Source organism: Pygocentrus nattereri, chromosome 21 (genome assembly GCF_015220715.1).
Source record: "Pygocentrus nattereri isolate fPygNat1 chromosome 21, fPygNat1.pri, whole genome shotgun sequence".
Classification (NCBI taxonomy): Eukaryota; Metazoa; Chordata; class Actinopteri; order Characiformes; family Serrasalmidae; genus Pygocentrus; species Pygocentrus nattereri.
The window spans coordinates 33052549-33067548 of NC_051231.1; the positions used below are offsets into that span (position 1 = coordinate 33052549).

Sequence of the window (15000 nt, forward strand, 5' to 3'; positions counted from 1 at the left end):
TGACCAGACGCTGTCCAACATCCCAGCCTTCAGCCAGAGGAACTGGTCAGTCTTTCTGGGGTCAAGTTTTATATGAAGGCAGTTAAGAAGTATTTAAATACTTACTGTGATTTGTTTTACATCATAAAATGTGCCATAACTTTGGCACAGGCAACATTTTAATGTTATATTATTATGTTAAATTCAGCAAATAAACAGTAATCGTGTATTGAAAAGAGCAGGAGTTTGTTTTCTGTAGCGATTAACTTCACAAATGAGCAAAACGTGGTTTGATCGCGATTTTAACTTTTGTGTATTACTGTACATACAAATAGCGACTCTGTGCATATTTACTAAAGCTTGATTATTCTAAATTTAGTGTAATGTTATAAATGTTATTTGTTTTCATTTATTACATAAATATTAATATTTTATTATATACATAAATTGAAGTGTCATGCACAAAAAATCAATCATTTACATTTTATTTAAATAAATGTTTTAAATTGTGATTACCCACAATATTATTAATTATACTTTTTATAACTCAATAGTATTTAACTTTTATTTGTGTGAATCATGATAAATTGCATTTCTTATTTGCTTCCATTAAAACACTGTGGTTTCCGTTAGGCGTCCGACGGGTCGGTTGGATGAGAAGCCTATTGCGAGCGTGAGGCCGGTTCAGTCCACTCCCATTCCCATGATGCCCCGCCAGGTGGGCATAGGCCACGCCTCTGGCTCCACCTTCCCCGTCAACTACTTGCAGAAGGCTGGAGTTTACGTTCAGCGTATCATCACCACCACAGGTACACAAGGACAACCGCAACCACGTAGACCTGCACACTGATTTGGGACTAAACAGCTGACCAGCACTATTAGTACATACATACAAACACATGAGGTCCAGAGATGAACGTCCCAGATCTCAGTTCATACGTAACGTTTGCGGTGTTGATATTTCTGACCAAACTGATTGTTTAAATGGTGCTTTTAGGCTGCATTCACATTTCCAGGTTGAAGTGGCACAAATCTGATTTTTTTGCTCTGATGTGACTCAGATCTGATGTTTTCAGGGCTGTGTGGATGCAAATCTGATTTTTTTCAAATCCAACCTGAGCCACTTTCATATGTGGTCCTAGATCTGGTGCGTATCCGATTCATGGCCACGTGACCTTAATGTGACGCTCAGATCGGAATTGATGTGCTCATTTCCACTGAGTGTGACCATCATTCAGCATTACCATGGCTAAAGCCTGTAAACGGTGGAAAAGCAGCTCGTCTCACCTTTTCCTCCTCCGTCTGGCTCTAATAATGAAACTGAGAGCTGATCAGAGTTAATGATCTTCTCAGCGAAGCTCGTTGTGCTCGTTAGTTTGTGCCGATGATGCAGTGATTCAGTCACGTGATGTTACTGAGTAGGAGGAGCTCATGAGGGTCAGTTCAGGCCGGTTCATCACATTAATGACAGATTCGAGTCACTGACCTAAACGAGTGTGAACCATCGATTCAGAGAGATCGGATTTGAGAAAGGAGGCGTGTAATGTGAACGGGGCCTTATTTACATAACGTTTTTTTTTGTGAATGCAGATATCGTGATCCCGGGCACAAACAGCTCTACAGATGTGCAAGCGAGAATCGGTGCTGGGGAGAGTCTTCATGTTATCAAAGGATCGAAAGGTAAACAGCCAAAACACACTTCACCAACCTCAGAGAATGAACGTCAAAGGAGAACACGTCGGCAGTGGACTGGCCTCCTCAGAGTCCAGACCGCAGCGTCACTGAATTTGTTTGGGTTTATTTGAATTGTGAGAAGCAGAAGTGATAAACCAGCTGCTAGGGCTGAACTTTGGAGGTGTGGAAAAATATCCCTGACTATACAGAGCTTTGCTGGCCTGGCCGTCTTTGTTTATGTGGTGTTTATTAAGAGTGTCTGCAGGCTGGAGAGACTTTGATTTATCCTTGATGCTTTTGTGTCCTCAGGTACGTATATCAGGACCAACGATGGGAGGATCTTTGCTATCCGTTCTGGAAAGATGCGGGCCAGTGATGGAGCAGCACCAAGAGGTATGGCGTCATCGGAGCACTTAACAAAAGTTGCATACACTCGCAAATATCAAACCTATGATGTTTATTAACGCTCAGTTCAAGAGACACAAAAAATATCCAGGCAGACCTTCTAATGCACGTGTGTGAGGCTCCAGTCATTGTGGACCAAACCACTGCGGACTTCAGCTCACTGACTCCTCAAACACACCTGATTCATCAGCTAATTAGCAAGACCTTCATGAACTGAATTCAGAGCGTTAGAAGATAACTGCTTCTGTCCACAGCACTTTGGCCTGAAAGGTCCCCAGTTTGACACACCTGTTGTACTTTAAGCTGTTCCCATTGTTGATTATATAGTCTCCACAGCAATCAGATCCTCACAGCAGTGTTCCACTATCTAGTGTAAAGCCTTCTCAGAAGAGTGGAGGCTGTTACTGTAGCAAAGGGGGACAAACACTGTATTGATACCCTTAATTTCAGAAGGAATGCAAGCGTCTACAGACATTTGGGCACATTGTTTAACTTTTTTGGCATTACTGTTGCTGTAGTTTAGCTGTGTGTAACTGTTTACAGGTGGAGATACTGGTGATGACAGTAATAATAATAAGCTATCAAATATGGTAGCTGCTACTTAATTAGAATGATGAATTATTATTAATTACTTTGCATATAAGCATCTTCTGATATTATAGTGTAAAGTTCAGCTATTATGTTTAATAGTCAGTAGTAATTATATTTAAATAAACAAGATATGCAAATCTCTCTCTGTCTCTGTCTCTCTCTCTCTCTCTCTCTCTCTCTCTCTCTCTCTCTCTCTCTCTCTCTCTCTCAGACACCGGTTCTCTCCTGCGTTCCGTCAGTAATGGTAGAGCATCTCCGTCGGAACCAAAGCGTTTAAGTCCAGACTCTGTTCAGCAAGTGTCTCCCTCAAACAGTCCGGACCTGCTGAGGGAGCTGCGCCGCTATACCAGCGAGAGCGATGCGGTTGCCGTGGGAGACAACAGTCTGTTGCCCCTGGAGACGGTGGTACCTTCAGGTCCAGATCGGCCAGCCCAGCACAGCCGCTCTTTAGAAGGCCAGGCCAGGCAACTGAACGATGATCTCATTGGCGGCTCTGGCTCCACCCCCACCCTGGACCTCCAAAGCTTGAAGAGGAAACTAATGGCAGACAACAGGGGCTCCAAACGGACCTCGGCAGCAACTGGAACCCCTGGTAGTTACCCGGGATTCCCTCTGAGCAGCAGCTTCACGATGCCATCGATGGGGCTTCATCCGGCCCTGTTGGGCGCTTTGGGTCACATGACCCCTCCCATTCTGGGCGGGGCCGGCCGGTCTCATTTCTTGCCCCAAACGGGGCAGACGCTGGCTGATTTGCATACTATGTTCCCCACTGACACGTTAGGCTCCTCCCATTCTTCCACGACCACCACAACTACCATCGCCTCTTCCTCCTCTGCACCTTCGTCGTCGTCATCGTCGGCATCTTCCTCCCTCCCTCCTTTCCTCTTCAACCCCAGTATGGCGAGCATGCTGTCCGGCTTTTCAATGCCGTACGGTCAGTCTCTTCTCCCAGACTCTTCTAGAATATTCTCCAACTCTTCCCTCCTCCCAGGGGGCGCTCCGTCTTCAGCCCCGACCGGCTCTGCTGCTGCCGCCGCCACCATGCCCAGCTTTCTTTCCACCTCCAGCCTGCTGGGGGCGGCACTCAGGCAGCCAGACACGCACCCCACCCTCACAGAGAATGGGGGAAGCAGTTCGGACGATGATGTCATCGAGGTGACCGGACAGTGATGTGCTGTGATTGGCTACATATTTCCAGCATTGATTGAATGAATGGAGAATTCTGATTGGTCCATATTGAAACTCTGTGGATTTGAATGCTGATAAACAGCAGACGAGGCCGTACCGGGTCAAGTGGGTTTGTTTTCTGCAGTAAGGGACCAGAACACGGGCTTCCACGCCGGGATGAGCCGCAAAAGGATCAGAGTCCAGTGTAATTGTCTGTATGGGCAGGTTGCATCTGTTAAAAGGTAAATTTAGAGATATTTAGCCGTTTGATAGAACTTGTAGCATCACTTGGATTGAGGAAAAAAAACATTACGTGATCTGTTTGTTTTTTATTTATGATCCTGTAAGTACTTTTGTAAGGGGTGGGCCTGCTGTGTACTCGGAAGTGAGGTACAACCATTTACAACTGCAAAAAGGAAACGATGGAGGGGGTCTAACAATAGATAACAAACAAAAGCCATTTTTTTGCTTTATGTTAAGTTCAGTATTTTAATAGAGGAGACAAAAAAACATGAAAACTCAAAGAATGTAATTTCATGTTAGCCTTCGGAGCCTTGAGGTGGAGGGAGACGCCGCTGGGGTGTAGTTTAATCGTTATTAGCCTTATCTGACATGTGGTTTGTTATTTACTCTTGTAGCAGATGAAACTTTTTTTTTTTTTCTTCCTGTTCCCTAGAAAAAAAATTACGCCCAGCCAGAAAATTGTGTAGACTGTTAAAGCCCCCCAGGCCCCGCCCCCAAATCTTTGTCTGGATTTATTCGGATTCGGAAATACTTGGTTCATGTAGGATGTGTGCATAGTTACTAGTACCATCCATCCGTGTTTGGACTACAAATATGACCAAAGTGTGATTTCGATATCGATGTGGAATGTTCCAAGTATTCGTGTTCATGCTGACCCTTCTGTCCGTGCCGTCTGATTGACGGGTCCCTCAGCCAATCACTGTTCATTCTCAGTGCCTGTCGGTGCACTTCCCTCGAACCCCTCCTACCACTGCTGTGTTATTGGCCGATGCCCATGTCAGTTTGTTTTTTTAATCGGGCGATATCTGTTCGTTATTTGATACGACTCTAATTTTCTTTTCTTTAATATAGCGATTTTTGTATCTTTTTCGTTACGTCTTTTCAGTGGAAGCATAACTGTTTTCTCTCTGATGTATTATTGTTTTACCAGATTTATTTATTTATGACGGTTGATTATTTTGCAATTTTTTTTTATTTTTGTACATTTTGTCTTCATTTTTTTTTTTTTTTTTTTAAACGGAAAAAACAGACAACTCGCCCCCGTTCGTTTCCGCCTGTGATGTCGTACGGTCGAGGTTTTTGTTTTGTGCGTTTGTTTTTCTGGCGAGTTGAAGACCGGTATCTGTGACCGATCCCAGGAGAGAACACGCACACACTGTACAGGTAGAAATCGACTCATCAGCTCTTGTATTTAGCCCACAGAGGAGGATTTAAAATGACATTGTATTTATTTAATGTTGTTTTAACAGAAAATAAATTCAACTTTTTCTTGCTGTACATAAAATGTTTTTCCTTTTGTGTATTTTCAGCCACGCTGCATTAGGGAGGAATGAGCTCTGCATGACGCCACATGAGGGTTCAGTTTTCCAGACAGTTAAGCCGCTTTTCCAGTGCGCGGTACCAGCTTGACTCGACTCGAATCAACCTATTTTGGTTTTCCGTTAGGCAAAAGTTGGTACCTGGTACCGTTTTTGTCGAGGGTCAAAGCGAGCTGAGCCGACACCAAAAGGTGATGCGAAAAGGTCTGAATGCTGATTGGCGAGAGTCCGTAGTCTGAAGCATTTTTTCATCACGTTTTGGTGTCAGCTCAGCAAACACCAGGTGACCGTAGCCTCTTGCGTCGCCTTTGAGCAGCCAGAATCGTCTCGTCGTCTAACCTCTACTACGTAGCTAGTACCAAAAGTGAGTCCAGCTGAGTGGAGGTGAGGCGAGCCAGAACCGTGCGGTGGAAAAGCAGCTTTACAGTGCTTAGCCTCTTCGGTGTGCAGTTAGACTGCTGCAGTCTGCTGATGTTAACCATCCACTAGACCTTCATCAGTGGTCAGTTTCTGACCACACCGCTGCTCTTAGCTGGGCTAGATTAAACAGTTAAAACTGATTAATCAACAAAAAATAAATAAATCAGCGATTATAATTTTCATTCTCATTAAGTCGGCTTGGTGATAAGTTTGCAGTGTAGAAGATAAACGGGATATCTGCAGGCCAGAATAAAGCCGTGTTTAGCAGGTCCACCATAAGGGGGAGCCATGAGCGCTGATTTTTTTTTGTGTGCATCACTGAAAGAGAGGAAACCCACACCAGCAGGATCTCAATGCAGACTGCTTGACTTTGAGGTTTTTTGCTCCAGTAACCTTCACTAAGGCTTTAAACAGTGAAGAGGGCGACACTGGAATGTCTTTAAAAGCCTTCCAAGTCTGTACTTAAGTGACGCTGGCCTAAGTGCGATTAAACCCTGCGTGGGGAAAGTGTATGTACACCGTGTTGCCAACATTACATTTGAATTCCTGCACAGGTGCTAGTCTGCAGGTCACGTGTTAACTGCTGTATCAATAACTGATTAACAATTTAATTATCTGTATACTTGGTGCTGTGGACCGGTGGAGCTTAGTCACTCCCAACGACAAACACCTCAAGCTCAAATAAACAAACATTACTCAGCACTGCCCCCTGAAGGTGCCCATCAGGAGCTACGTCTTTTGTTGTTTTCGGAAGACCCATAATGTGCCTTGATATGTTTCTGCTTTGTTTTATTTACATGTATTTGCCTCAATTCAACAGATGAAAATACCCTCAAGTCACATCATAAACATATGAAAGTTTATGAAAGCTAAGAACTGCAGTCGGCTCAAACGACTGCTCAGGTGGTTAGGGAATAACTGACCGGCCAAGGATAAAATCACTGATTAAAAGCATTTAAAAATACATCAGATTGAATTTGCTGATGCCTGCAGATTCACTGATAATGTGTATTTTAAATTCTGCTGGTCTCTCTTACAGCAAGAGACTCTAATGGAGACATTTATGGATGTTTTTACCCCCATTTCTTTTAAAACCAAGTATTTTCAAAGGCTTTCGGAGTCTTAGAAATGCTCTGAACAGCATGCTATTGTTCATTTAAGCCTATTTTCATGAGTTAGCCTTAAAAAAAAACAGATTATTGAAGTAATCGGCAAATTAATCAGTAGATTACCTAATTTTTAATGTAATCAGAAGTGACCACATTACTCTTGACCCAGCAGAGACGCTGACCTGTAAAGACACACGGCAACAAACACACTAGGATTGGAACGCCACCCAAATAATACCTGGTGAGAGGTGGTCTATTCACACTGATAAATGGGGAAAAGGATGGGCTACAGACTGCGACTGTAAACCTACAAAGTGCTAGGTGTTTCCTATAAAATGGCCAATGAATGTAGATACAAAGCAGGTGGGCGTAACGTGACGTTCATCACATCTAATATTTTTCACACGAGCAAAAATCAAAACTGAGCGTATTTATTTATTATTACGTTACACCTGTACATGTTTCTATTGGTCCCTGCAGTAATACCTGAGACCGGCCTCCAGCCCTAAAGAGGTCACTTCACAACGTATTAAATAATCAATAATATCAGACGGCGCCAATCGATGCAGCTGATTCACTCTCATCTACCCTGCATCAGGATTACAGGCCAACCCAGCATCAATCCAGGGGCCAGAATCATGGAAGCGTTTTAAGAAGGAAAATCTTCAAAAGGGGTTTTTCCTGAAGTTCATTCTTAAGAAAAAAAGTTATTCTTCAAAAAACATCTTAAGAATGATCCCATTTTCTTTTCTTAACTATTTTCTTAAGAATAAGAATCAGTGGTATTCCTGAAAATATATCTCGCTGCTGTCAGAACAAAACCTCGTATCTCCAAAATGTTAACTTTACAGGAGAAGCAAAAAACCTCGTTTACTTTTAATGGAAGTCAATGGAACCAGAATTTTTTTCAGGTCATTTTGGGCCGTTTCTTTTGGTCCATTCACCATGAAATTAATACACAGCGTAAAGAACAACAGGCACTTTAAAAAAATGTCAAAAGCTGAAAAACGACAACTGTTTTCAAAGTTTACCGAAAGAAAAAATTGATTTATTATTTCAGCCTCAGATTCTTGGTCTTTGCTGATTTTCTGTGAAGAACATATAAAATAACCCATTTTCAGGGTCTTCACTCTGTTCACCCCCCCACACAGGCCTGTCGGTGAATAATTAATTCACCTAACAAGAAAAAAAAAGAAAAAGTTTTCAGACCGTAAATAACATTAATACAAGCTGTGAAATAACAGTGTGCAAAGGCAGCGTTGTCAATTTTCTGCCCTTTGCCTGACCGTTCAGCCGTCCACTCACAAATTTCCCAAAAGCGACATTTTTAAACATGACTGGTTTTGTTTTCTTGTGGGTCTTCATGCTTTCCGGTGATAAACAGGAGCCATGAGGTGGAGAGAGCCTCTAGTGTGCGTCGGCGGGGCTAAACTGCTGTAGGCTATATGTAAATATATGTAAATGTGTTGGCTTATGTGATGTCACAGAAATTCAAAACTGTTGCAGTTTAGTTTCCATGTCTGCACTGAGCTGGTTTTCTGTGATACTGGCCCTTTAAAGAACTCCAGTTTTTTTAGCAGCTCTAAAGAACAAATTTAGGCACTTTTCTTTTTAAGGACTTGTTTCAATACTCAGCACTCAGCACACTGCAAAGCATGGGGACTTCTCAAGTAAAACGATCTTATAGTCAATGTCATATTTCTCCTGTTCAGACTGTTCTAAGCTTAATTGGAGATTATTTCACTGATTTCTAGACATTTTTACTTGTTTTGAGTCATTTTACAGTAAAATTACATTTATGGCATTTGGCTGACGCTCTGATCCAGAGCGACTTACAATTTGATCATTTTTACACAGGAAGGCGAAGGTGGTGTTAGGAGTCTTGCCCAAGGACTCTTATTGGTATAGTGTAGGGGGCTTGCCCTGGTGGGGGACTGAACCCCAGTCTACAGCAGAGAAGGCGGAGGCGTTATCCACTACACTGACCAACTACTATTATCTCACTATATTGGCAGATCGACTTGTAAGAAATGAGCTTGAAACCAGCAAAATGATCTGGGAGTACAGCGAGATATTTTTACCTAATGACCTGTAATAGGTAATATCTATAAATATTTACATTTACATTTATGGCATTTGGCTGACGCTTATATCCAGAGCGACTTACAATTTGATCATTTTTACACAGGTAGGCCAAGGTGGTGTTAGGAGTCTTGCCCAAGGACTCTTATTGGTATAGTGTAGGGTGCTTGCCCTGGTGGGGGATTGAACCCCAGTCTACAGTGTGAAAGGCAAAGATGTTAACCACTACACTAACCAACCACTGTAACCAAATACAGTGCATGATCTTCTAACAGGTTCACAGCCGTCTCAGAAGCGGGAAATATTACACAGACTAGATTTGAGATCCTTTTACTGGATCAGAGACCATTTTTTTGCAGCTGTTTATTTCCAGTGAAAAACAAGCACCTGAGTGTCTCCAAGATCAGCGTGCATTACAAAGACTGACTGGCTCCTAAATGTTCTGGAATTTCCTGAGCGATGTCATCACTCCAGATCAGCTCCGAACGTCATTCCCAGTCGGGGAGCCGCACAGACGAGCGTCCAGGACAGATCCTCTCTGCTGAAGCGTCGGGCTGGAACGTTTTACTGTGAAGGACCAGTTGAAAAAAACGATTCTCCTCTAACTGCAGACGTCCCGAGAGGCCACGAGCTGCTTCGGTCATTGTCTGGATTGTTATCTTGAGATCACAAGATAATTAACTTGCTATCTCAAGTTAACAACTTTTGCAACCTCGAGATCACAGGATAACTAACAACTATCTTGAGATCACAAGATAATTTAACTAGTTACCTCAAGATAACTTTTGTTAACTCGAGGTCACAAGATAACCAACTTTGTTATCTTGAGAACTACAGAGCCCTGTTGGTGACATCCTGTATAAACAAAAATAATGTGTGGCCACGCCTTATTAACACAGGAATGAGATCCTAATGCTAGCCACAACTAGTAATGCTCAGTAATGTTGTGGCCACACATTAGGATCTCATTCCCACACGTTAATAAGGCACGGACATACACTTTTATTTATATGAGATGTTACCAGCAGAGCTCTGTAAGATCCAAATGCATGGCAACAACTTAGTAAAGCATGGGAATGAGATAATTAAGCCTTAAGGCTTACTAAGGCATGATCTTGTTGCCATGACAATTATCTCATTCCCACACCTTATGAAGTCGTTGCCAGGCATTATTTTAATTTAAGCAAGTTATAACTACCTTATGGCCTCTCTGGACTTCATATCTAACACCATATCTAACAGTCTGATGATGTGGTTTCTGACTCGGTCTGACTCACTTACCAATGAACATGGACTGACGTACGGGAACAGCACAGGCCGCCTAAAGCTTCAGGTCTGCACCCATTTGGTCCACATTTATAAGTAACAGGGAGTCAAACAGAGTCAGAAACCACATCATCGAGTCTATTAGAGGTTATTTAACATCCGGACAGTCTGAGGCGAGTCATGATCATTAAGACGTGCTATTAGCACCTCTGCCTCGTAGCTCTGGCATAAAAGAGTTTTCCAAACTGCTCCTCCAACAAACTTCAGACAGCATCACACCCTTCGGCTGAAGAGCTGAGGTCTTAATACTGCAGCCGTTTCTTGGCCATGTAAGCATTAGTGACCTGACTCATGACCACCAGCGCGGACAGCGTTGGACAGAAAGCGGCGAGGTACCAGACGTACCCGCTTACGCTGCCCGTGAACCAGGCGGAGCAGGTGCCCAGCAGCAGGCTGGCGCTGCCCAGCAGATACGTCAGGAGTCCAGAGGCGGCGTGGTAGCGCTTCAGCTTGGCCAGCGACCAGCCTTTGGCCAGTTTGTGGTACAGAAGAGGCAGCGCGCCCACCGACTGGATCACGACGACACCCACCGTTATAACACCGATCAGTCCGTGCCAGGAGGCGAAGTGCGGTTTGCCGTTGAGGTGTTTGTTGTAGAAGATGGCGCCCAGGCCGACGGCGGCGCAGCAGGCGCTGAGACACTGCAGGATCCAGTGCAGACGAGCTTTAGTCGGGTGCTTCAGCTTCGCCACCGGAGACGAGTGCGGAGAGAAGAGCAGAACCGCCTCCGTCATGAAGAAGGAGAACTAGGAGCAGAGGAGGTTCAGTCAGTTAACACTGGAGAGGAACAGCGCAGATGAATGAAAGCAGGGGTGCAGCAATTCCACAGTATTTTATCCTGATGAACTCACAATGCGCTTTTCTGAGCATATCACAGATACTTAAGCAGGGAATGAGTTATCACGGAATAACATCCCGGCTGTGGTTTGGTGTCCGTAGATCATCCCAGCCGTGATGTTATTGGTGATAACTCCCTCCTCGAGTGCTCTACTGCTTTAGTACAGCAGTTAAATAAATACAGTAAGAAATGAATAAACTGGCCGTGAACGCGGCTTTAATATGTTTTAATGTTCAGTTCCTTCCTCCTAATTAGAGCTCCTTAACGAGCAGCTCGTTGCTACGTCAGAGTAACGAGCTCCACCCACTCGCTGCCCAGCCGGCAGTTCGTTCTCCAGCTCCTTACACTAAATTCCCAAACTGTCGTCACCACTGAGCAGCTTTTCAGTCGGCAGCTGTGACAGAAGAACAGCTGAACAACCTGGAATCAGCCAGAAATGAACCCAACACCATTCGCCAAACTAAACAGGCTGTAAGAAGCTTTACAGACCGGCTGGAACAAAACAACATTAATAGTGATCTGGAGAAACTGACCAAACTGAGCTGAACCTGATATTGGGGTATTATATTGATACAGAGCAGTCAACCAATCAGCTCGCGTGGTCAGAACCAACTGTTGTATAACAGCACTGAAAGATCGCCTTCAGATCCTCCTCAGAAGGTCCTAATACGTTTGAGTGGTTTTGGTCAGAGATAAGTCAGATACACTGCTAATAATGTTTTGGGTTTCCTGTTCTTCTGTCACTAAACATAATCTGAGCATTTTGCATTCCAGGTAAGTTGAAGAGCAGAAGAATGTTTTTATGCAGGTGGAATAACATGACATGCTTATATCTGCTGATCAATAACGGCGGTACAGCCGGTTTATCAGCAGCTATCGCTGCTTCTTGTTGACACTCCCAACTCGGAAAGTCAGAGCTCTGTGAAAAATCACTGTTTCCCTGACTGAGCTGCACAAACTTCACTCACCGCCAGCGTCATGAGGAACGGGTGCCAGGAGAACAAGCCTGCAACGAGAAAACAGAACCAAACATCACCATCGTCACCATCATCACCATCATCATTATCGCCATCACCTTGATCACCATCACCATCGTCACCATCACCTTCCACTTTTGAGCAATGACTCAGAAACCACATTATATTAAGCGCAATACATCATATAATTCCATTTAAAAGGCTTTTGCCCCGCCTCTAAAACATCATCCGAGTTCTGATGATGTCACTATGCACCAGCGGGCGGGGATTAATAACCTTATCCAATAATATCACGTTTCTCCCCTCAGAGACGCTCCCTGATCCTGAGATTCACTCACAGACTGTATTAAACTGTGGTTTTGCTGAAATGCTCCATATTAACTCCGTCATTTTGGAGCGCCCTCTAGCGTTTGAGAAACCCGGAAGACATTAGAAAGCAGCAGTTCTCTCTACACATTCTCCGGGTTTAGATGATGAAGCTACTCACTGGATCCAGGCTTCGCCAGCGCCGCTATCAGGACGGTGAAAGCAGCACAAAGTGTGTGGGCAGAAATCCCGCACAGCAGCCTGGACACGCTGTAGAGCCGGGGCTCAGACTCGGAGTGCAGCATCGCTGTGGGTCCTCACTCCCTCTCACTCCCTCTCACTCTCTCTCACTCTCTCACTCTCCTTCACTCTGCCTCTCTCCACTCCAGCTCGCCCAGCAGACTCACTCCGTCACCTCCTCAGCTCCATCTGAACTGCGGCGGAGAAACAGCTTCTCCACACAGACTTTAATCCATAAACACACAGACGCGTTTAATAGACGCCACAGAGACTTTTAACACCGCTCAGCTCACCCGGAAAACTGCGCGCCTCACTCCTCCGCTACTGGGAGCTCCCGCCAAAATAAAAGTCATCTTACGACGTGTTTTACATTATTTTAAGCGTAGCGTCTCAATCTTCAAAAATACAATGAAACACCACAACATTATATCTGCCTCTGTCTTACATTTTTTTTAGATTAGATATTCTTTATTCAAATCTAAATACATATGTAGATTTTAAAAAAGTATTTAAAATTTTCGAAAAAACTGTGACATGACAGATTCAATTTCATATTTATTTAAAATCAAATACATATAAAGTTGTAACTTTTCAACACTATATATAACTTTTCAACACTATATGGCATATACATATATATATATATATATGTGTGTGTGTGTGTGTGTGTGTGTGTGTGTGTGTGTGTGTGTGTGTGTGTGTGTTTATTTGTCATAAGTCATATAGTGCTTTTAACAAGAAATACACTTTTATTCTATTATTTCCCCAGATTATTTTTATGACTTCATAAAAGTACTGCATGTGTATTCATAATTACATGCAAATACATTTCATGAGCAAATTTATTAACATAATTATCATATTTAGGCTCTTCAGGCTGCATAAATGATCAGCACAGTTCTCTTGCTGACGTTGCTGGATTTGAGCAGTTTAGCGTCAGTATTTGAACTTTTATTTTGACAGCTGTTGTAGAAGTGTCTTCTGAATGCGGGGCTGTCCTGCAGTGCTGATGTGGAGGGGTCAGTCAGGCTGAGAGGACTCGGGGGGGGCTTGGTTTAAGGGACAGCCGTGAGTCCTGCGGGTGTGTGATAAGAGTCTCTCACATCCTGCTGAAGAGGAAAGGCTTGATTGATTATCTGTTCAGCTCATGCTGTGTTTTCATACCTGCCCACTGTGTAGATGGAGGCTCTCCAGACCTTCCCCAGAGAAACACGAGTAACTGACGCTTTTACTGCTTGTCTGGGGAAGTTCTCTCACTCAAAATCACAAATAGTGTCTGTGCGTAAAGGAGAACTCCACCTATTTTTAAAATTTCCACATAAATCAGTGGGTGAGGTGTGAACAGAGAGACTCCGAGAGGTCTGGTGTGAAATGGTTCAGATGGCTTTACAGTGGTGGTGATGGGAACCAGGCGTCGCCATGACTACAACACAGATATAGACATTTTATTTACCCTCTAGAACTTCCAGAGAATCTACACGAGTTAGTGATTTGATGTGAAATGGTTCATTAAAGAGAACTTACTGACAGCCACTTTATTTACCTACTTATTTTATTTATTTACTTATTCACCACCAGTGAATCTGCACGTGTCCTCTGAGTTTTATATGGAATATTAATGATGGTAAAATAGTGGAAAATCTGAAATACTCTTCTTTTGGAACTATTTTGCCTCGCAGTGCCCTGCATATCATGTATCCCTCCACCACGACTGGACTTTAAGGCCAAAATCCTCTCAGAACTCTCATAAAACAGTGTCTCAGATCATCAGGCAGTGAATTCAGAACCATTTTTATGTAGGACCATTTTTATCTGGTGGCTTGTTATTAAAGGTGGTAAAGACAGTGTGATTAATAAGTGCTGAGTGTGTTTGTAGGAGGGTAATGAGGACAAAGACAAGTGGAACAGTTCCTCTGTTAGTAAAAATCCCGAAACCTCAGTGGCGTCTGTTCAACTCTTTAACTGTAACCATAGAATATTTCTGTTTCTATATGTACGTCCAGTTCTGTGCAGCCCCCTTCATTTATTCCACTTCCAGTCAAAACAGCCATTTTTCAGATCTTTCTGAGCAGACCAGATATCACATATTCCACCTACTTAATGAAGGCAGAAGTCAAAGAAAATACATGAGTTTCCAAAACTGGAGTTAAAAATATGGATTAAAAGCTTCAGAGACATTGGGCCTCCTAGCAACCACCTGGAAGAGCTGGTTGACCCCAAAACTGCCCCCATCAGATAAACAGCACTGAAAGCTTTGATCTCTGAGAGAGAGGAGAACATCAAGCTGCTTCAGATCTGAAAACATCCACAGATGTTTCTGTCCA

The 15000-nt window shown here is 43.4% G+C and overlaps 2 protein-coding genes across 6 annotated transcripts in view; one reads left to right on the forward strand and one right to left on the reverse strand.

The window, feature by feature from the left end:
- rad54l2 (RAD54 like 2) overlaps nucleotides 1-5344 on the forward strand; it is a 37428-nt gene extending 32084 nt beyond the window's left edge. For all 5 annotated transcript variants that reach the window (XM_017724826.2, XM_017724825.2, XM_017724827.2 and 2 more), the window contains 5 exons: nucleotides 1-45; nucleotides 613-788; nucleotides 1570-1659; nucleotides 1963-2046; nucleotides 2861-5344. The exon at nucleotides 1-45 is cut by the window's left edge and continues 152 nt beyond it. In XM_017724826.2, the coding sequence (XP_017580315.2) occupies nucleotides 1-45; nucleotides 613-788; nucleotides 1570-1659; nucleotides 1963-2046; nucleotides 2861-3819 (1354 nt within the window). In that variant the 3' untranslated portion in view covers nucleotides 3820-5344. The remainder of the gene's footprint in view (nucleotides 46-612; nucleotides 789-1569; nucleotides 1660-1962; nucleotides 2047-2860) is intronic.
- A 3963-nt stretch (nucleotides 5345-9307) lies between these two features.
- On the reverse strand, nucleotides 9308-12981 carry LOC108443903 (cytochrome b561 domain-containing protein 2). Its single transcript, XM_017724803.2, has 3 exons — nucleotides 12618-12981; nucleotides 12122-12159; nucleotides 9308-11061 (listed from the first exon to the last, which is right to left on the reverse strand). The coding sequence occupies exons 1-3, from the start codon at nucleotides 12739-12741 to the stop codon at nucleotides 10558-10560; spliced, it is 666 nt and encodes a 221-aa protein (XP_017580292.1). The 5' UTR covers nucleotides 12742-12981; the 3' UTR covers nucleotides 9308-10557.
- Between the last annotated feature and the right edge of the window lie 2019 nt (nucleotides 12982-15000).